This window comes from Lissotriton vulgaris, chromosome 1_1 (genome assembly GCF_964263255.1).
Source record: "Lissotriton vulgaris chromosome 1_1, aLisVul1.2, whole genome shotgun sequence".
NCBI lineage: Eukaryota > Metazoa > Chordata > Amphibia > Caudata > Salamandridae > Lissotriton > Lissotriton vulgaris.
In genome coordinates this window covers 624,929,164-624,951,541 of record NC_141685.1, presented here as the reverse complement: position 1 = coordinate 624,951,541, position 22,378 = coordinate 624,929,164, and the positions used below count along the sequence as shown (strand labels likewise).

The 22,378-nt window shown below is 44.3% G+C and overlaps 1 protein-coding gene across 2 annotated transcripts in view; it reads right to left on the bottom strand.

The window, feature by feature from the left end:
* The window catches only part of LOC147747584 (interferon-induced protein 44-like), a 343,399-nt gene that overhangs the window by 218,807 nt on the left and 102,214 nt on the right, over window positions 1–22,378 (bottom strand). The window contains exon 4 of one of the 2 annotated variants that reach the window (XM_086954223.1): window positions 12,671–12,866. The exons of the other annotated variant lie outside the window; for it this stretch is intronic. Coding sequence (XP_086810349.1) covers window positions 12,671–12,866 — 196 coding nt within the window. The remainder of the gene's footprint in view (window positions 1–12,670; window positions 12,867–22,378) is intronic. 2 annotated transcript variants of the gene reach the window in all.

The window sequence follows — 22,378 nt, the reverse complement described above, 5'->3', positions numbered from 1 at the left end:
TTCCGCACCTCCGGATAGGGAATCCAAGAAGTTGGAGCAGCTTGGCAAGAAGCTGTTTTCGTCTGCCAGCTTAGGGCTGCGGTCAGTGAACACAGCATGCCTCTTGGGCCATTACTCCCACTCTGTGTGGAACACGGTTGCACAGATGCTGCCCAACTGCCCGGAGGAGGCCCAGGCAGTTCTCTCCCAAGCTATTGTAACTGGGAGAGATGCAGCTAAGTTCATCATTTGTTGTGGGCTTGATACCACCGACTCGCTGGGCAGGTAGATTTCCACGACGGTGGAATTATGTCAAGGGAGTTTCAAAGCCAGCTATCGACCGTGGGCTGACCTCTAACAACCTGGTGGGTCAGTTGGAGAGAAGTACTAGATAAATGGGTATGGAAGGCAGGAATGACGAGTTTGGCCCAATTTCTGACCATCACTTTAGGACCTGTTGTGGCAGGGCAGACGGAAGTGTAGTAGGGAATGGAGAAAAGAACTGCAAAATGGTTTGCCTACTGTAGCGGCATTGGGAAGTCGGTGGTGAGACCAGACACATTGGAGAAAATGGGGTCCAGCATGTGGGCTGCCTTGTGTGTAGGGGCGGAATTATTTAGATTAAGAGGGTCCAGATCTTCTCTAAAAGTCTGACTTAATTTGCAGGTGGCATCTTCAAAATGTATATTTAGGTCTCCTAAAAGTGTAAAATTAGTGCTTTTTAATATGTATGGAGAGATTAGATCAAAAATGGCTGGGCACCAATCACCGGCATAGCTAGCAGGCCAATGGATGAAAATTTGGGCATAAGATGAAGTGAGAAGAAGAGGGGTTCACAAGCTGGGGAAGGAAGTTCGTCTATTTTACATTGACATTGGAAGGTGTCAAAGTAAATAATGGTTATGCCACCTCCTAACTTATCTTTGTGATGTATTCTAGTAATGCAGTAAACGTGTGGCAATGCCACGATGATGCCTGGTAAGGAATCGTTGTGTAGCTAAGTTTCCGTGAGCAACATAGCATCAGGGGCAATATCTTTAAGGGAATCATAGATAAATTGTTGATGCCTGGGCAACGAGCAGCAGATTAAACTGAACAAGCATTTGCAATGCAATAGGTCTCGCATTAGGAAAGTTTGAGCTATTGGTATTGTAAATGACAACTTTTTTATTCATGTATTGGTTTTGAAAATAGCTAAATTAATAGCTTTGTCATTTACAAAGACAATACTTTTGACTTCCGCAAATGTGACACCTATAGCATTTGTAATGCAATATGTGTTGTATTTACGTGACTTAGATGTATTGATTTTACAAATAACAATTGCTTTAAATTTTTTTTAAATAATTAATACTTAAATAAAAGTTATTGTTATTTATCATGGCAATAGCTTAAACTTTTGTAAATAACTTTCGTGAAGATTATGTTCATTGTATTTTATTGTGACGAAAATCCAAGAACAGAAGTGAAATATTAACATCTTTTTGTGACATTTGTAAAAAAGCTTGAAACATTGAGAGAACATATTTGAACCAGTTGTTGAATGGTTGCACAGATTGATGCTGTGGTGGCGCTGAGTGATGTTGTGGTGGCGCTGAGTGATGTTGTGGTGGCGACGAGTGATGCTGTGGTGGCGAAGAGTGATGGTGTGGTTTTCAGTGATGCTGTGGCGGCGCATAGTGATGTTGTGGTGCCCCCGAGTGATGCTGTGGTGATGCGATAGAGTATAATTATGTGGAGTGTAACTATGTGGCACTGAGTGGTATTTGGAGTGTATGTTGCGTTGAGCGCAGTGTAATTATGAAGCATATAATTATGTGGCACTGAGTGGTATTGTGTGGAGTGTATGTTGAATTCAGTAGAGTGTAATTATGTGGCGTGTAATTATGTGGCAATGAGTGGTATTTGGAGTGTATGTTGCATTGAGCGCAGTGTAATTATGTAGCATATAATTATGTGGCACTGAGTGGTATTTGTAGTGTATGTTGTGTTGGGCGCATTGTAATTATGTAGCATATAATTATGTGGCACTGAGTGGTATTGTGTGGAGTGTATGTTGTATTCAGTAGAGTGTAATTATGTGGAGTGTAATTATGTGGCACTGAGTGGTATTTGGAGTGTATGTTGCATTGAGTGCAGTGTAATTATGTGGCACTGAGTGGTATTTGGAGTGTATGTTGCGTTGAGCGCATTGTAATTATGTAGCATCTAATTATGTGGCACTGAGTGGTATTGTGTGGAGTGTATGTTGTATTCAGTAGAGTGTAATTATGTGGCACTGAGTGGTATTGTTTGGAGTGTATGTTGCATTGAGTGTAGTGTAATTATGTGGCGTGTAATTATGTGGCACTGAGTGGTATTTGGAGTGTATGTCACATCGAGTGCAGTGTAATTATGTGGCGTGTAATTATGTGGCACTGGGTGGTATTTGGAGTGTATGTTGCGTTGAGCGCATTGTAATTATGTAGCATCTAATTATGTGGCACTGAGTGGTATTGTGTGGAGTGTATGTTGTATTCAGTAGAGTGTAATTATGTGGCACTGAGTGGTATTGTTTGGAGTGTATGTTGCATTGAGTGTAGTGTAATTATGTGGCGTGTAATTATGTGGCACTGAGTGGTATTTGGAGTGTATGTCACATCGAGTGCAGTGTAATTATGTGGCGTGTAATTATGTGGCACTGGGTGGTATTTGGAGTGTATGTTGCGTTGAGCGCAGTGTAAACATGTAGCATATAATTATGTGGAACGGCGTGGTATTGTCTGGAGTGTATGTTGTATTCAGTAGAGTGTAATTATGTGCTGTGTAATTATGTGGCACTGAGTGGTAATGTTTGGAGTGTATGTTGCATTGAGTGCAGTCTAATTATGTGGCGCGTAACTATGGGGCACTGAGTGGCATTTGGAGTGTATGTTGCATTGACTGCAGTGTAATTATGTTGCGTGTAATTATGTGGCACTGAGTGGTATTGTGTGGAGTGTATGTTGTATTCAGTAGAGTGTAATTATGTGGCCTGTAATTATGTGGCACTGAGTGGTATTGTTTGGAGTGTATGTTGCATTGAGTGCAGTGTAATTATGTGGCGTGTAATTATGTGGCACTGAGTGGTATTTGGAGCGTGTGTTGCATTGAGTGCAGTGCAATTATATGTCATGTAATTATGTGGCACAGAGTGGTATTTGGAGTGTATGTCACATCGAGTGCAGTGTAATTATGTGGCGTGTAATTATGTGGCACTGGGTGGTATTTGGAGTGTATGTTGCGTTGAGCGCAGTGTAAACATGTAGCATATAATTATGTGGAACTGCGTGGTATTGTCTGGAGTGTATGTTGTATTCAGTAGAGTGTAATTATGTGCTGTGTAATTATGTGGCACTGAGTGGTAATGTTTGGAGTGTATGTTGCATTGAGTGCAGTCTAATTATGTGGCGCGTAACTATGGGGCACTGAGTGGCATTTGGAGTGTATGTTGCATTGACTGCAGTGTAATTATGTTGCGTGTAACTATGTGGCACTGAGTGGTATTGTTTGGAGTGTATGTTGCATTGTAATTATGTAGCATATAATTATGTGGCACTGAGTGGTATTGTGTGGAGTGTGTGTTGCATTCAGTAGAGTAAATATGTGGCATGTAATTTTGTGGCACTGAGTGGTATTGTTTGGAGTGTCTGTTGCATTGAGTGCAGTGTAATTATGTAGCATATAATTATGTGGCACTGAGTGGTATTGTGTGGAGTGTGTGTTGCACTGAGTGCAGTGTAATTATGTGGCGTGTAACTATGTGTCACTGAGTGGTATTTGGAGTGTATGTTGCATGGAGTGCAGTGTAATTATGTGGCACTGAGTGGTATTTGGAGTGTATGTTGCATTGATTGCAGTGTAACTATGTGGCGTGTAATTATGTGGCACTGAGTGGTATTTGGAGTGTATGTTGCGTTCAGTGCAGTGTAAATATGTAGCATATAATTATGTGGAACTGAGTGGTATTGTCTGGAGTGTATGTTGTATTCAGTAGAGTAAATATGTGGCATGTAATTATGTGGCACTGAGTGGTATTGTTTGGAGTGTCTGTTGCATTGAGTGCAGAGTAATTATGTAGCATATAATTATGTGGCACTGAGTGGTATTGTGTGGAGTGTGTGTTGCATTGAGTGCAGTGTAATTATGTGGCGTGTAACTATGTGGCACTGAGTGGTATTTGGAGTGTATGTTGCATGGAGTGCACTGTAATTATGTGGCATGTAATTATGTGGCACTGAGTGGTATTTGGAGTGTATGTTGCATTGAGTGCAGTGTAATTGTATGGCGTGTAATTATGTGACACTAAGTGGTATTGTTTGGAGTGTATGTTGCATTGTAATTATGTAGAATATAATTATGTGGCACTGAGTGGTATTGTGTCGAGCGTGTGTTGCATTCAGTAGAGTGTAATTATGTGGTGTGTAATTATGTGGCACTGAGTGGTATTTGGAGTGTATGTTGCGTTGAGCGCAGTGTATTTATGTAGCATATAATTATGTGGCACTGAGTGGTATTGTGTGGAGTGTATGTTGTATTCAGTAGAGTGTAATTGTGTGTGAGGGTGCAGTGTGTGTGAGGTTGCAGAGTGTGTGAGGGTGCAGAGTGTGTGAGGGTGCAGAGTGTGTGAGGGTGCAGACTGTGAGGGTGCAGAGTGTGTGGCCTAAAGTAGTGTGAGGGTGCAGTGTGTGTGGCCTAAAGTAGTGTGAGGGCGCAGTGTGTGTGTGGACTAAAGTAGTGTCACGCATACACACATTCAAATACACATACACTGGTGAAGGCTCGCAGACACACAGAAACAATATGTACATGCTCTCAGACATACACATCAGGCGAAACTTCCCAGAGTCAGTCCTTGACATGCCCTTGTGTGTGAGGATTTGTTGGTGTTTGGTTGCACCTAGTTCCGGGATGTAGTTGTAGGAGAACAGTGTACCGAATAGGGGCGTTGGGGCAGAATGAAGAGGCAGGACAAAATGGACGGGGTGAAAGTGAAGAGAGGGCAAAGAAGGGAGAATGGATTGAGATGCAGATAGAGAACAGAATAAGGAGGGGGGAAAGAAGGAGAGACGTAATCTGAATAGGTAGAGGGGAAGAATAAGAGAAAGAGATAGGATGGGTGGAGGAGATTCAATAGAAAACCCGGGAGAACATAGAGGGCAGAGTTAGGGGAGAAGGCAACAATGAAACAGAAGAGGACAGGAAGCGTAACCAAATGGGAGAAGAAAGGATGTGTTACTTCTAGCACTATTGAGAGTAAAATTATCGTTTGGTATTACGAGCTCAAAGGTTACTAAAACTCAAATTATTCCCATTGCGATTTCCAAGATATGTTTCTATCTATCTTAATAAATAAGACTGCAGTTCACTTGGGAATCTTGATTTTCTTGGAAGCCAGTCGAGCGGCTGGAAAGCGACAAAACAATGGTAGGAAAAGAGTATTGGGGAAGATGTGTTGTGGCTGCCTGGTCTTTCCTGTGAAGCTTTGTGACAACGACTAAAATGTAGACACCTAAATGACCAGGTTTGAATATTGAATTGCTGATTTTGAAATGTACCCTGTTGAGGACTTTTTTCATCCTATGCATTTATTTAAAATCACATCATCTCCCTGTGAGCTATCGGATTCGGTGTGTCGGTGCTTTACCTTATTCGTTGATTCATGTAGGACATGTCCATGGTCAAATTTTGTTACCACTTTAAACTTTTGTGGTCAAATTTACACAATCACATGTACTGTTGAAATAGTTGTAAGCTTTGAGAAAGGTTTGGGAAGAGAAGGAGAGGACTACAGTAAGTGTACAAGGTTTGTAGCAGTGTGGTAAGAAGTGTTACACACCAGCAACATAAAGAAAAAATGCACGATTATGCATGTAAAAATTGTTCACTGTCTGGGTGAACAGTAAACCCCCTTCTGTCCTCTATACATTTCTTGAACCCTTATAATGCTCGTTGTGGTGCTGTATCCAGCAGTAGACAGTACTGCCTGTCATATTAATGAATCAACTGCATTAACACCAACAATCGGTAAAAAAGAAAACAGCAAGCCACTCATGCCAGCACACACCTATTTGCATAGAAAAACGCAGACACACAGATAACACGCCCACAGACACAGAAAAATATACACAGAGCTAAACATATAGACATATTTAAATAGGCAAACACACAAACAAGACACAAAAACACAGAGGCATGAGCATATACAACCAAATACGCACACACAGAAATATGGAAATTTATTTATATATATATATATTTTTTAAGTCCCAGTGCAAATGCTCAATGCAATCATTGAACACTCATTAAATATATTCATTTGGTTTATAGTCTATGGGTACTGTTTCTCTTGCAAGTGGAATATATGTGAAGGGCGCCTTCACCCTTTGGGGTTGTGTCCACGATATAAAACTACTAATGTATGAGGTAATGCCCAAGGCTTTGAGTGTGATGAAAAAACTGGGGGGGGTCTCAAGGGTGCGTGGCCAATGTAATTAAGCGCGTGGCTTAAAACACATAAGCTAAAAATGTGTGCTCAGCATAGTGTGCCGCCCGACTTGTATTTTGCTGTTTCTGTCATTGCATCCAGATATATGATACAACAAGTAACATCATACCTACAAGTCAGGACTATTGGCTTTGCCAATGGTTGTTAGTTGCACAAGATAAATAAGCAGCAACTATGGCTTGTAGATAATATTGAAAAAGCTTCCACATAAAGCCCCGGTGACCCCACGACAATGTTGCTGCTCCTGAGTTTCAAAAAGAGAAGGGAATCAAGAGAGAAAATGACTCTCTTTAAAGGATTTCCCTTCCCCCTAACAACGCTCACCTGGCATGACGTCTTGAAGTAACCTCTTTACAGTGAGCAGTGCACAGAGGTGCCTGCTGTCACTGGACTCCACGAAAAAACAGACTGCCTGTGCCAGGGTACAAAACAGAGCCCGATAGAGACCCGTTTCAAGGCCCCCTTTAAAAAAAAACTGCTGGTGCTCAGTGAGACCCGGCCCACTTAAAGCCCTGGAAATGCCAAAGAAAGAAATAGGATTTGCTCTCAGACAGTATTAACCCCTTCCCTCACATATAACATCGGTGCCTACTGATGAAGAACTCCAATTGAATGTTTCACCTTTTCAAACAGGCCGTTTACATTTCAGGTTGTAAATGCCAGCTCCTTAGTCTTCCACAGTCTTCACCCCATGTCAATTTCAAGTGTTATCAAACAGAAAATGACTGCTGTCTCAGCAGTCTGCAATATAGCGGGTCCTGGCTGCTGCTTCTGTGCGCTGAAAAGACACCTTTAATGGCAATTATGTATGGAAAAGACAAACATGGTGGCACGGCACGGGTGTGTCTTGGTGGAGGTTTGGTAGCAAATGGTAAAACTCGCATCATGAAGCTGCATTTGTTGTGCAATGTGATATGCGGCTTCCAGTGACGGACAGCACGACAGAAGCTGCACACTGCATGGAAGGCCTCTCGTGAGCTGTGGCCGCTGGCTGGAGACTAGGGTGAAGGGGAGGTGGCAGATATGTTCATGTTATATGATGAGCTCCACTGTAAACATGCAATGACGGATGGAGTGGGCGGTCAAGCAGCAACGTTTTGGCCTGTCTCTAAGTTGGCCGCCGTTCGTGACTAAGTCACCGTGCATGCGCAGTCCACTTTGGCTGTCCAGTTTGAGGTCCTGTGCGTGAGAGTGCCGGTGTTTAACACCTGTTGATGACGTCCACGTACTGCGGTAAAGGAAACAAACTTACCTAACAAACATGCATGCTTTACCAATGCATTTGTTTTATCCCACTACATTATCTCTTCACTAATAAATGTTGTGCATAACATATTTGGCTATAGGTTTAACCAGCAAATGTGCAGATTAACACGAGACTGACAGTATTCTACGTAGAACAAGCATTGGCGGCCGCGAATGAAAATAAAAAAATTAACGCGAGTGTGGTATCCGGGCTGGGAGGAGTGGGAACGTGCCGCAGCCAATAGAGCCTGTACTGAGACCTAGGGCGTTTGGTATTGGCTACTAGTTGTTGAGTGGGCGGGGCTGTGTGTTCCGCGCCGCTCTGTGTGTAGCTGGGCGCCGCTGCCGGCTGTAGGTGCGCTGTCTCCGTTTGGTGCTTCTGTCCCCCGGCGAGATCCACATGCCTTCCCTGTGAGCCGAGGTAATGTGGCGCGGAAGCCCCGGGCTCCTAGTGCTGTGTTCCGGCCTGCGGGGCGGCGTCCGACGGGGGACTCCGTGGCCAGGACAGCGGCTGTGAGGGGGGATCCCCGCCGATGGAGGCTGGGGCGGCTAGAGCGCCGGGCGGCCCGGCGAGCAGCACTGGCAAACAGCAAGGAGAGGAGGCAGCCTGGTGCCCACCTACCTCTCTGCAGGAGCCGCCTCCGCCGCTTCCAGAGGAGCCGCCGCAGTACCGGCTGGAAGACCTGAACACGCTGGCCACAGTGGTGCGAGCCTGGTAAGGGGGGCGGGTGAGTTTGCCTGTATGTGTGTGTCTGTGTGCCTGCGTGTGTGTGTGTGTGTGTGTGCCTGCGTGCATGTGCGCGCGTGTGTGTGCCTGCGTGCGTGCCTGTTCACCAACGCGAAAGCGTGCGCGTTCACGCACCCAAATCCAGCCAAATCGGCAACAGAGGCGCGTAACACCCTCCTGTCCCTAATTCCCCCGAGACGGCTGACTAAAGTTGTCGAACTGGAGCATCCTATCGGATGCAACTCCAGCTCGACCTAAAAAGCAAAAGCAGCTGTTGGTGGAACAGTCTCTATCCAAGGTGCTCTTGCGCTCCCTAGCCAGGGTGTTAATGCTGGATGCATCGCCTATAATTGCAGAAGGATTCTTAACCCCTTGCGTGCTCATGACAGAACCACGCCGTCATGAGCCACGGGCGGGGTGTACTCATGCCGGCGTGGTACGGTCATGCTGCGGCTGCTCCGCCCACGCAGCACTGATTTCCCACATGTGCGGGCAAATTGATGAGCGGGCAAGGTCATGACGGAACCACACCGTCACGAGTACACGCCACCCGTGACTCATGACGGCGTGGTTCCGTCATGAGCACGGAAGCGTCGCGCTCACCCCCTAGCCCTCCGCACCGCAGCGGAATTTGTGGCGCAGGGAAGGGGTTAAGGTTGCAGGGATGTGGAATTCCTGTAGCCCCACGCCCAGGACATATTGTTTGGTGTCAAGGGCAACAGGTTTTCATGTGTATTTTGTCCTTGGGACAAGTAGGCTCAAACCCCCTATAGCACAAGCCCTTTGGCTGCCAGTTTACAGTACCACATTATAGATCAAGGAAGGTCATTGTCTGCAGTTAAGGTAATATTTGAGTCTATGTGTTAATGCTGTTCAAACTTGCATTTACGGTTCATTAATGCAAAGTCTTTATTATTAGGGTGAACACTGTAAGTACATGTTGTAAGCTCTGACTGCACTACTGGCAGTGGTTCCAGTATAAAAAAGGTGTACACAAGTTTTCAAAGTTTAGCAATATTAGGCTATGTCTAATGCTTCTAGAATGCTCTTTGATTAGATGCAAATATTTGCAGAAACTTGAAAGCAAAATTGATGATTATTTGCTTTCAAAATAAAATGTTCAAAAAAAATTCAAGTAGGAAAAAAAGTTTGCGAAACTACTGTAAAATGTTAGGTACCATTTCTTTGCAGGATCATTTAGTAAAATGTGTTGATGAATGCCAGTATTTCCCTAAAACACTCATAATGAAAAATCAGTTCAACCAGTTTCAATAAGATTATGGGAAACATACAAATAAACAAGCATTGCCAAAGCAAGTATGAGGAAAACTGCTGGTTAGCCTTTTGATTTTGTTATAGTGTGACTTGTTTTGGCATGGTTTTTGTAAACTAATAACAATACGGTGGTTGAGGGCTAGAGGGATGTTTAAAGACCTTGCCTAAGTATTATCCCCCAGGGGAACTACAAATACACCAGAACAAACTTAGGGGTCTAGGCTAGAAATCCTTTAGTGATTCCTTAGAGTTATCCCAATGTCTCGTAGAGTACACAGGAAAAAACAGATTATACTAACAGACCATATCACCAGAATGTGAAATACCTGTGATTGTCAGTCAACCGCAGTGAGGATTCCCATCAATGTTTTGTGTTGATCAATATTCTCATCTGGTAATCCTACCAGGGTATTGTGTCTCTTGATCAATGAGACAACCAGCATACCCCATTGATCAGCTTGGGGTAACAACCCGCAATCACTCAGTTCTACCACATGGTGTTGATATGAAAAAAAAAGGATAGGGAACTTAACAAAAACTATTTATTGGACATAAGCCCCTTCCTGTTTAAAAACAAGAACAGTGCATCACAATGATCGCAGTGTGTTTTTTTTAAATTATTTTTTCACACATTAAGTCACTCATAGGCAGTAGCATGAATGTATAACAGAGGCCCTGAAGAAAGCCTTGGTCATTTTCCATTATAGGCTGAAACATGTTGGCCATCTCGCAGCTATTTGTTTACACTGCGATCATTGTGATGCACTGTTCTTGTTTTTAAACAGGAAGGGGCTTATGTCCAATAAATAGTTTTTGTTAAGTTCCCTATCCTTTTTTAATCACCACTTATATGTTTTTTGCACTGCACTTTCCCATCATATTAACACCATGTGGTAGAACTGAGTGATTGCGGGTTGTTACCCCAAGCCGACCAATGGGGTATGCTGGTTGTCTCATTGATCAAGAGACACAATACCCTGGTAGGATTACCAGATGAGAATATTGATCAACACAAGACATTGATGGGAATCCTCACTGCGGTTGACTGACAATCACAGGTGTTTCACATTCTGGTGATGTGGTCTGTTAGTATAATCTGTTTTTTCCTGTGTACTCTACGAGACATTGGGATAACTCTAAGGAATCACTAAAGGATTTCTAGCCTAGACCCCTAAGTTTGTTATGGTTTTTGTAAAACCTTATTGGTGTGGGAGCTGCTAGGCCCTCAACCACTATTGGCAAAAGCAAACATTGTTTTTGGTATTAAAAGAAAAGCACATATTGCCACAGTAGTTCCTGGCACTAAACAAAACTACTTTGTGTGCTGATATGCTCATTGTGAAAGAGCAGAATGCTGTCACTCACAGTGAAGCCAGCCGTTAGAGAGACAGAATTTTAATAAACACAAAAGGTCAGGGTTAACACCAGACCTAAGTAGGGGCCTAATTATCAAACATAGTCTCAAAAGTGCTCCCATGATATATGTCCTTGCGTTAAGTGCAGATATAAAGCTTTTGTGAATTCACAAGAATTTACAGAAGTAGGCCTAGAAATAATACTCCTGGAAAATGTTTGTAAACTGCATTTTAACATGAGCAAATATGCATGTGTATACTTGCTCATGCGAAAATCTGAGTGTTTGCAAGTTCACTTTCCCTCCAACCACTTTTTTCCCAACCCTGGAAGAAGTTTTAATTCTGAAACTGTCAGGAGTAAATTTCCAACCTTTCTTAGTATGGGAAAAGCTTAGAGAATAGTTGATCAAAACCCTTTAAACTTGCAAGTTAGTCGGTTTGCACAGACTCAAAAGGGCATTCCAACCCTGGAACTATTACTTACCACTACCGTCAACCCCAATATGTAGATCTGCAGAATCGTGGCAACTTGAGAAAATTGCTAGTATTCAAACCCTACTATGGTATGAGCCCTGGAATATTGAGAGAGGCTATATTAGTGCTCTTATAAAATGATATTGCTGCCATAATTTGTCGCCGCATTACACGGCACAAAAGGGACATGTGGATTTTATTACAGCACAAGTATATTTATGAAGCAACCTGCCCCATGGACAAGCAGATATTTTATTTATTTCCACCCCCTGAGGTTGCAAGCAAAAGGACAGTGCTTGCAGTGGTCGCTGTCAGCTGAAGGGTCAATCGACAATCTGCAAGCCTCCAAGCAGACCGGATGGAGAGATTTTAGCTAATTAGAGGAAAAACGTTCCTCAGGACCTTGAAAGGGGCAGGGTCCTGGACGCTGCCCTGCACGGATGGGCACAGATGGGCTTGCCTCTGGTGCACATTCGGCACACCCACTGCACGTCGGCGCCTGGCTGAAGTTTAAAAGTGCAGGTTGAGTGTCGAAATGCCAGTCAGCTGCACCACAAGCCATCCAAGATGGTGGGCGTCAGGGCGCAGCTGAGATATGTGGAAGGACGCGTCCCAGCTCCCTCTACACAATCGGGAAACCTGCTGCAGACCGAGGAGCTGGGAAGTAAACGCAATAAAACAAATAGTTGCAGTTGTGAAAAGTGACACATGAATGCTTAGTTTTAAACATTTCCCTCCATCCCCCAGTATTTCAAATAGGTGAAAATGAAAGTACAAATGTAGAAAGACAGATGAATTCCTCTTTTTTAAAAGTTGCCCGTATATCAACGCAATGGAGAGTAGAATAAAAACATTGAGGTTAACTCTCCGTGTAAAATAGTAAATGGCAAAACCCTACCGGAGCTCATAGCAGCAGTGTTCAGAGTGTAGCTCCAGAGGCTGTCTGTCTATTGGATTTCATGAGTACACTGTTCAATTGTAACTAAAACTTAACAATTTCTCTAATTAGACTTAGCAACATATGAAATCATAAAAGGCCTGATTACGGGACAATTTATTCTATGTATTGCTTAATAACTAAAAACGTACTTTTGTTGTTACGCTAGTGGCATCAGATCCTGCTACAGCAAGGGTTGCCACGTGGCCTCGAAAAACGGAATTCACAGAGTTAAAAAAGCTGGATTTTCCTGCTCCAACTGGACCAATCATTAAGACACGACTATAAGAAATATTCTTTATGTTTGGTTTATAGTTTCTCACAACTTCAACCAACCTTTTTTTCTCCCTGTGAGAAAAAAAATATTATTATTTAACCATACAGTGAATGTGCAATTTTTATTCTACGTTTGCCAGGATACATTATTGGACCTAGCAGTATCTGCAGGGTCACCCCCAAATGTTTTGCCTTTACATCTGCTGTTAGAAATTGCCCTTTCTGCAGGGTCACCCACAAACCTTTTGCTTCCATCCCCCCTTTTTGCTTAATTTGTTTTGGTTGGCTTCAGGACCCTGTGCCCTTTACCACTGCTAACCAGTGCTAAGGTGCTTGTGCTCACTCCCCTAAACATGGTATAACTGGTTTACACCAGTTTGGAATATTTAACTTACCTGTAATTCTCTTGCAGAGTGGTATACCATATCTCCAGGGCCTGTACATTAAATGCTACCAGTGGGCCTGCAACACATTGTAATTCTCACCTAAGGTTTCTGCAGCGGTGAGATGCCAATCCTGAAGCAAGGTCCCAACTTCCCTTACCCACACAGACTGCCCGACAATGTCAAGGCCAGACATATATAACATGGATAGATAAGTGTAAGCACTGACCTCAAATAGTAAAAAATAGGAGTTCAATATAAACCCAAAATAGATATTCATACAACCAAAGGAAAAAAAAACCTATCCAAATAATACCTTCCTTTACAAGGAATAATTCCATGAAAATGAATTATGATATTAGTTCATTTAAAAAAGTGCAGGCTTTGTATGAGCTGGCTGACTTCCTTCACTTCAGGAAGCCAACTCCTCTTTTGTTGCATTCTGTTATGGAACAGATGAGATGTGATTAAGAAAAAATTAGATCTCCCAACGTCATAAATGGAAACATCAGATAAGTAATGGCACCCCAAAGACTAATTAGTATGCGCAAAACAGGTTACCGCCTTAGAAGAAGAAGTGGATACTTTAATGATTGTTTTTAGGTCTCGCCTAGCGAACGCAGCCCATGCGGTGCTTTGCCTTGGCGAGCCTCTATTGTCGTGGCTTTGGTGCTTGAAGGGAGACAAAACATGTGTTCGCCCGGACAGGCAGTGTGCATGCGCACGGGGTCAGGAGATGTGCATTCCGTATGCGTGCACATCTCCTGTCCCCGTGTAGGGCTGGCCTTACACAGTCGGCTCCACAGAGACAGCTTGTCAAAGTCTATTTCAAGCAGGATGTCACGGCTGCTCGGGCAAATTTCTCTCAGAACACCATATAATGTCCTCAGTGTGTCACTCTCGGGGGCGTAACGCTTCCCCTTCAGCCCCGGGGCGCGCTCCTGGGATTATTCAGAGCAAGGCCTGTGCATGTCAGTGTGGGGTGGGAGTCTCAGGGACCACTTGCCACATTTTGCTGCGGGAGGGAGCATCATTTGGCGCTACACCACCGTCACTCAGTCTATGTGTAGATTCTTTCCATGTGTTTTGTTTGTGTCATTCGGTGCAGACAATTCGGTCTCCACAGCGGCCTCAGCCATTGGTTAAAGGCCGGGGCCGCAATAAATACGTACAGAACATTTCACGCGAGCAGATAACACGTTTCAAATTGTGTGAATCGATCTTGGAGTGACAGTATTTTCCGCACCCCAAGAGCATCTGTCTACAAGGTGTACCGTGCCGACAGCGGGTCCCCCTGATCTATCGCAGCGGCTTCATCCAAATCCCCATTACCCAATGGGCAAACCGGTTACAGAGCCTGGAAGTCAAGCCCAGTAGGCCCCGCCCAAAATTAAGCGTATAACACAGCTGCAGAATGGATGAAAGGCATACTAGTTGTGAGGGATGAGGACTTGCATCCGTTATGTGCCGAAGGGCGCAGATTACGGTTTAAATCACCTCTTGATTTGGCTCAGCCCAGCACTTTCTATAAACACATTTCATGAAGAGGGCAAGGAAGGTACAAAGAGGTGAAGGGCATGTAAAGCAATTACCTAAGTAGCGCAGAGCTTCTGGGGATTTCTTTGCTTGTATGCTTATTTGTCAGTTCACTTGTTTGCCTTCTATGTGTGTATGATTTTGTCAGCCCCGTATGTAAACCTTAACACGCTCATAAGTGTTGATGGGTGCGTCTCTTAACATTTCTGTGTGAGTGCTGCATGTCTGTTTGTATCTGTACTTGGCATTTTTGGGTTTAAGCATGGGTACCAGATTGTCTTGATGAATTAGTGTCTATCTCTCATTCTATATGAGTTTCAGTGTTTGTTGGGGGATGACACCCTCCATAGACTCAAGTGCCAGCTCCTTTCCGGCCCACTCATGTGCCACTTCATAGGGCTCAGATACTGACAGCAGGTTAGAGCGTCAGACATGTCAGAAGTCATTGCAGGGCCTGGCTTTAAAAAAACAAGCATTTGCAATGAAGTAGGTCTCACATTTCGTAAAGTTAGAGCTGTTGGCATTGAATGTGACAATGTTTTTTACTTTTGTATTTGCAATTGAGTAATTATATTTGAATAGTGCTATAGCCATTGGTATAAAAAAGCAAAAGTGAAAAACATAGTCATTTTTAATGACAACAGCTGTAACTTTAACAAATGCGAGACCTATTGCATTGCAAATGCTTGTCTTCACAGGGATCCGAAAGCGTGACTTATTGTTATCGCAGGAGACCGGAGTACCGACCTGACACGGACGAGGAACAGGAGACAGGGAGCCGGCGTAGTGAAATCTGACGAGTGAATCCCTCATGTGTTGCGCTGTGACCCAGAAGCATTAGATGAGTGAAGGCCAGGACAGAAGGCATGCACGGCAACTAGAACACGAAGAGCTCTTTGGCCCGTGCCGGACAATTTTATCCAGTATGTAGCTTTGCCCTGTCTGTAAACGCGATCGGGTGCGGAGCAGTCCTGACGGTACATCCCCCAGGAAGTGCCCCAACAGGTTTAGGTGTTCCAGGATAACATTGTGAAACAGTTGTACCAATCGGGGGGCATGTACATATCCACAAAAGCGAAGCTGCTCTGGACCAGACTTCATGCTACAGCGACGACCGGCAATGCGAGATTTGCACTTCGACCCACAGCATCAATAGCTTGTGGTGACCGCCAATGCGAAGCTCCATCAACGACCACAGCAACGCCGGATCTTTGCGCTACAATGGAAATCGCCTGTGATGCCAGGCCTTTTCTGTAGGCTACAGCAACACCATCCGCAATGCTCTCCCCGCTCCTTACGGCCTCCTCCACCATGAACTGGACTCCTCACACCAGACTTAGAGAAGCTAACTCTTTCAGCATCTTACACAGTGCGTTACAGATATTTTAAAAAGAAAAAATCATATCTACACACGTACAATAGTATTCGTGATGATATTGTAATAAAAGAGCCACTCTTGTGATTTAGGCACCCTATTATGACCCTCACCACCACCATTTTAATTGACTTTAGTGTGTTCCTTAATGTAGGATGGTCCTGCATATGCCTGCTTCTCTTCTGTCATGTAATCTTGCTGTCTTTCTGTGGGAGCTGTTACGGAGTGGAACAGTCTTGCCAAGAGCAGAGTGTGTGGGATGTGCATTTGAAGGTGTGATTGTATTGTGCATTGGTGAGAAGGAATATGCTACTTACCAGTATGCATCTGTTCTTGGCATGTAGGGCTGCTGACATTCATATCTTGTGCATAGATCGCCGCCTAGTGTTGGGTCCGGATGATTGCACATTGTTGTCCTGGAAGAGTCTTCGAAGTATCACAAGATAGGTGGCTCCTCCCCCGGACTACAGTGCGCATGGGCATCCTCTCCATCTTTAGATTGTTTTTCGCCATTGTGGCAGAGATGGAGTGTAATACAGTGAGTGATGACCATGCCTGAGAATGATTCTGAGTGCTACAGCTGCGACAGGCACCGGGGAGGAGGGCGGGCGATATGAATGTCAGCAGCCCTACATGCCAAGAACAGATGCATACTGGTAAGTAGCATATTCCGTTCGAGGCATGTGGGCTGCTGAATTCATATCTTGTGCATAGAATAAATACCAGTTACCTCCTTAGCGGCGGTTGCCCGTGCCAGCTGCAGCAGTTTGAAACAGAGTTCTGAGAACAGCCTGTCCTACAGCAGCTTGCTGTTTGGAGTGTACATCTACACAGTAGTGTTTGGTAAATGTATGTATGTATGGTGGTCCATGTGGCTGCTCTACATATATCCTCTAGTGGAATGTTACCTAGGAAAGCCATGGATGCCCCTAACTTGCGTGTGGAATGCGCTCTTGGGGGAACTGTTAATGTGCATTTAGCCTTTTGATAACATATCTGTATGCACTTAACAATCCATCTGGCTGTACCCGATTTGGAAATGGGGTTGCCTTTGTGTTGAGGAGAGAAGGCAACAAACAGTTGCTTAGTCTTCCTGAAATCTTTTGTCCTGTTGATGTAATACAGGAGAGCTCTTTTAACATCTAATGTGTGCAGGGCTCGGTCTGCCACTGAATCTGGATTTGGGAAGAAAACGGGCAGTTCTATGGTTTGATAAATGTTGAACTGCGATACTACCTTAGACATGAATTTAGGGTTGGTAGGTAGCACTACCCTATTAGCATGAATCTGTATGAAAGGCTCTTGAATAGTTAGGGCTTGAAGCTCACTAACTCTTCTTAGCGACGTGATTGCAACCAGAAAAGCCACTTTCCATGTTAGAAACTGTATCTCACAAGAGTGAAGAGGTTCAAAGGGCGGTCCCATTAGCCTGGTGAGGACTATGTTCAGGTTCCAGGCAGGTGAAGGAGGGTGCCTGGGAGGAATCACCCTTTTCAGACCTTCCAAAAAGGCTTTAATGGCTGGCCCCCTGAAAAGAGAAAGATGCTGCCTGTTTTGAAGATAAGCTGCCATCGCAGCTAAATGTATTCTGATGGAACTATATGCTAGATTGCATCTGTATAGATGCAACAAATAACATATAATGTTTTGCGTGGACGCATCTAGTGGATTTATGTCATTATTGGAACAGTAAATGACAAATCGCTTCCATTTGGCCGCATAGCATGCTCTGGTGGTAGGTCTTCTTGCCTCCTTGATGATGTTCATACAGTCAGGGGGCAAGTTGAAGTGCCAAACTCTATGACCTCAGGAGCCATATTGCAAGGCTCAACTGTTGCGGATCTGGGTGCTGAATGTCTCCATGGCTCTGAGTGAGGAGACTGGGCGTGAGTCGCAGACGTTGGTGAGGCACCACTGAAAGTTCTAGAAACGTGGTGTACCACGCCTGCCTTGCCCACGTTGGAGCAACCAGGATGAGCGTCATGGAGTGCTGTCGTAGTTTGCGTGCCACCAGCGGTATGAGCGGTGCTGGGGGAAAAGCGTACGCAAACCTGCCTGACCAGTTCATCCATATCGCATTGCCCTGTGACTGCGGGTGTGGGAACCTGGCGGCGAAGGATTGGCATTTTGCGTTTTCCTTTGTGCCGAATAGGTCTATCTTTGGCTGACCCCACTGCTGGAAATATGGTTGGAGCACCGAGGGGTGTATCTCCTACTTGTGCATCTGATGGCTGTGTCTGCTGAGCAGGTCCGCCATCTGGTTCTCCTTGCCTGGGAGATGTTCCGACATGAGGAACATGTTCCTTTGAATGGCCCACTTCCACATGCTCTGGGCTAGATGAGACAATTGTGGAGAGTGAGTGCCTCCCTGCTTTTGGATGTAATACATGGCAGTCATGTTGTCCGTCCGGATCAGCACCACTTTGTTGCACAGATGCAGTTTGAACGCCTTCATCGCCATGAAGATTGCCATCAGCTCCAACAGATTGATATGCATTTGTTACTGCTGCGTCGTCCATAGTCCCTCCACTGTGTAGTGGAGGACATGTGCTCCCCAGCCCTGGAGAGAGGCGTCCGTTGTCAGCACTATCTGTGGCACAGGCTCTTGGAACGGTCGTACCCTGCAAAGGTTTTGTGTGTTCCATCAATGCAGAGAGTTGTATGCACGACCGGTCACCAACACTAGGTCTTTTAGATGTCCCTGAGCCTGGTTCCACTGTCGTGCCAAGCACTCTTGAAGCGGACGCATGTGTAGCCTCGCGTGAGGGACTATGAATATGCAAGAGGCCATCATGCCTATTAGCTGCATAAATACCTGCTCTGGGAGTGAGCGTTGGGGCTTGAATTTCTGAATTAGCAATTTCATGCTGTTGACTCTGGCAGAGTTTGGTTGCGCTGTTGCTGTCAGAGTGTTTATTGTCGCACCTAGGTACTGTTGCACATGTGCGGGTTGAATATGTGATTTTGTGTAATTGAGTGAGAATCCTAGACTGTGTAGGAGCTGAATTGTGCGGGACATGTGGCTGGCATATTGCTGGGCTGACTTTGCTTGGACAAGCCAGTCGTCCAGGTAAGGGTAGACATGGACGTGTTGTCTCCGAAGGTGCGCAGCCACTGTCGCCAAGCACTTGGTGAACACCCTGGGGGCAGTAGTGACCCCGAAAGGCAGGACCTTGAATTGGTAATGCTGGTTGTTTATGGTGAACCTGAGATATTTAAACAATCCCTATTTGTAACTCGCAATGAGTTATTTTATATATATTCTACCACCATAACTCAAGAGATCCTTACTGTCACGAACCACATTTTTGAAAATATATACAAAAGAACAAAACAAATTTTATAAAATGTATACAATTTATTCCACAGAGTATAAAATATCATATATCAATTACAGTGCCACAATATAAAATAGTTAAAAAAGTGTAAAAACACTTCCATTCGTCCAGTAGTGCAATTTCTTTTAAAAAAAGACAAAATTAGAAAAGCAGATGATCAAGAGTTAGTTAAAAACAAGTTGTCGACGCAGCGTTTCGGTTTTTATGATGACACCTTCATCAGGACAAGATTTTTATAGGTAAAAAAACTCTCAGTTTATTCGTGATGTATTCCTCTGTGATCAATTCGAGGGATTTTCATAAATCATCAAAACACCTTCTAATGATATGGGTGTACGAAATCCGACAAATACCTTAACTTTTTCGTTGTGTTCTTTAATTTGGAGGAAAAAAGGAGCCACCGTAATGAGGGACTTTTGGAGTAATCCTTAAAAGCAGGGGTTCAGCCTAAGGGACTGCACATGACTGGATATTGTCAAACTTTTTTTGCGTGCTGTCATTCAAGAAATTTATTTGAGTGGTCTGTTTTCAATTTACCAACTCTCGCTATAGGTATTCGGCCTCCCTGCTCCTTTTTTACCTCGTCTCGTCGGGTTGTCGAGACGAGGTGAAAAAGGAGCAGGGAGGCCGAATACCTATAGCGAGAGTTGGTAAATTGAAAACAGACCACTCAAATACATTTCTTGAATGACAGCACGCAAAAAAAGTTTGACAATATCCAGTCATGTGCAGTCCCTTAGGCTGAACCCCTGCTTTTAAGGATTACTCCAAAAGTCCCTCATTACGGTGGCTCCTTTTTTCCTCCAAATTAAAGAACACAACGAAAAAGTTAAGGTATTTGTCGGATTTCGTACACCCATATCATTAGAAGGTGTTTTGATGATTTATGAAAATCCCTCGAATTGATCACAGAGGAATACATCACGAATAAACTGAGAGTTTTTTTACCAATAAAAATCTTGTCCTGATGAAGGTGTCATCATAAAAACCGAAACGCTGCGTCGACAACTTGTTTTTACCTATCTCTTGATCATCTGCTTTTCTAATTTTGTCTTTTTTTTAAAAAAATTGCACTACTGGACGAATGGAAGTGTTTTTACACTTTTTTAACTATTTTATATTGTGGCACTGTAATTGATATATGATATTTTATACTGTGTGGAATAAATTGTATACATTTTATAAAATTTGTTTTGTTCTTTTGTATATATTTTCAAAAATGTGGTTCGTGACTGTAAGGATCTCTTGAGTTATGGTGGTAGAATATATATAAAATAACTCATTGCGAGTTACAAATAGGGATTGTTTACATTTTTTCTGCCTATCACTCCTCGCCCCTTCATTGGAACCGTGAGGAGACCTCCCTTCTTTTTTTGGAACCTGAGATATTTCCTGTGTCCTGGGTGAATGGGAATGTGGAGATATGCGTCCTTCAGGTCTAGGGTTGCTAGGAAGTCCCCCTGACTGAGCAATGGTAGAACCTGCTGTAAAGTTAGCATGTGAAAATGTTCTGACAAGATGTACTGGTTCAGGGGTCTGAGGTCTGAGGTCTAGACTGGGCCTGAGAGACCCATCCTTTTTTGGGATTAAGAAGTACAGTGAGTACACCCCTGTACCCTGCTGTTCTAAAGGCACGAGTTCTATGGCCCCCTTTTGCAGCATGCAGAGTACTTCTTGCTGCAATAAGTGCATGTGCTCTGCGGACATAGGACGGTGTCTTGGGGGTATGTTGGGTGGAGTGGAGGTTAGTTCTAGACAATAGCCGTATTGGATAAGTTCTCTCACCCACCTGTCTGTGGTAATGCCTTCCCAGACTGGCAGGAACTGCTGGAGTCTTCCCCCGACCGGTGTTATATGGTCTGGGCACAGTGACAAGACGTTACTGTTTATTGGTGGCGGAGGATCTGGCATTATTATTTTCGCGTCCTCTGCCTTTGGTGCTGTTCCCACGATATCCACCCCTATTGTTCTTGTTATAGGTGGTTTGCGTGCCCCCTTTGTTGTATTGGGCTTGCTGTGATGCTTGACCTCTAGAGGCTCCCCTGTTACCGGAGCGACGAAAGGAACCGCCCCTGAACTGTTGTGACTGCAGAGCACCCATGGATTTTGCTGTCTTAGTGTCTTTTTTAATTTTTTCAAGGGTCGTGTCTACATCAGGACCAAAGAGAAAGTCAGGGTTAACCGGCTGGTTGAGTAAAGTTGTTTGTATCTCCGGCTTAAAACCAGAGATGCGTAGCCAGGCATGCCTTCTAAGCATCACACTTGTGTTTATGGCCCTAGCTGCCGTGTCTGCTGCATCTAGCACACACTTGATGGACGCATTGGAAATTAACTTCCCCTCCTGTATCAGCATTTCTGCTCCCTCCTTATAAGCCTCAGCAGGTGTTGTAGTAGCTGCTCTAACGTGTCGTAGTGTGCCCTATCATATCTGGCTAATAGGGCCTGTGTATTGGAGATCCTCCAAATATTTGCCGCTTCAGCCGCTACTCGCTTGCCAGATGCTTCAAAGATTTTGGATTCTTTGTCCGGAGGGGGAGCATCACCACTTGTTTGAGAGTTTGCTCTTTTACGAGCATTAGCCACCACGAGGGAGTCCAATCGGAGCTGGACTTTGATGTACGTAGGGTCGACAGGTGCAGGCCGGTACTTTTTTTCAATCCTTGGGTTTACAACCCTTGCCCTTGTGGTCTCTTTGAAAATGTCAGCAGCGTGTTTAAGGACACCCTTTAGCATAGGCAATGATTTTACTGATTTTTCTGAAGTTGAGAAAGTATCAAACAAAAAGTCCTCCTCTACTGGGTCAGCATGCATGTCCACGTCATGGTTTTTGGCTGCCCTTTCAATCAATGCGTTAAACGCAGCAGTATCTTTAGTAGGCCAGGTTTTGACGGTATAGGACTGAGTGTCAGGAGTGGTGTGTGGCTCCCCAGGGTCAACAGGGTTAGTCCAGTG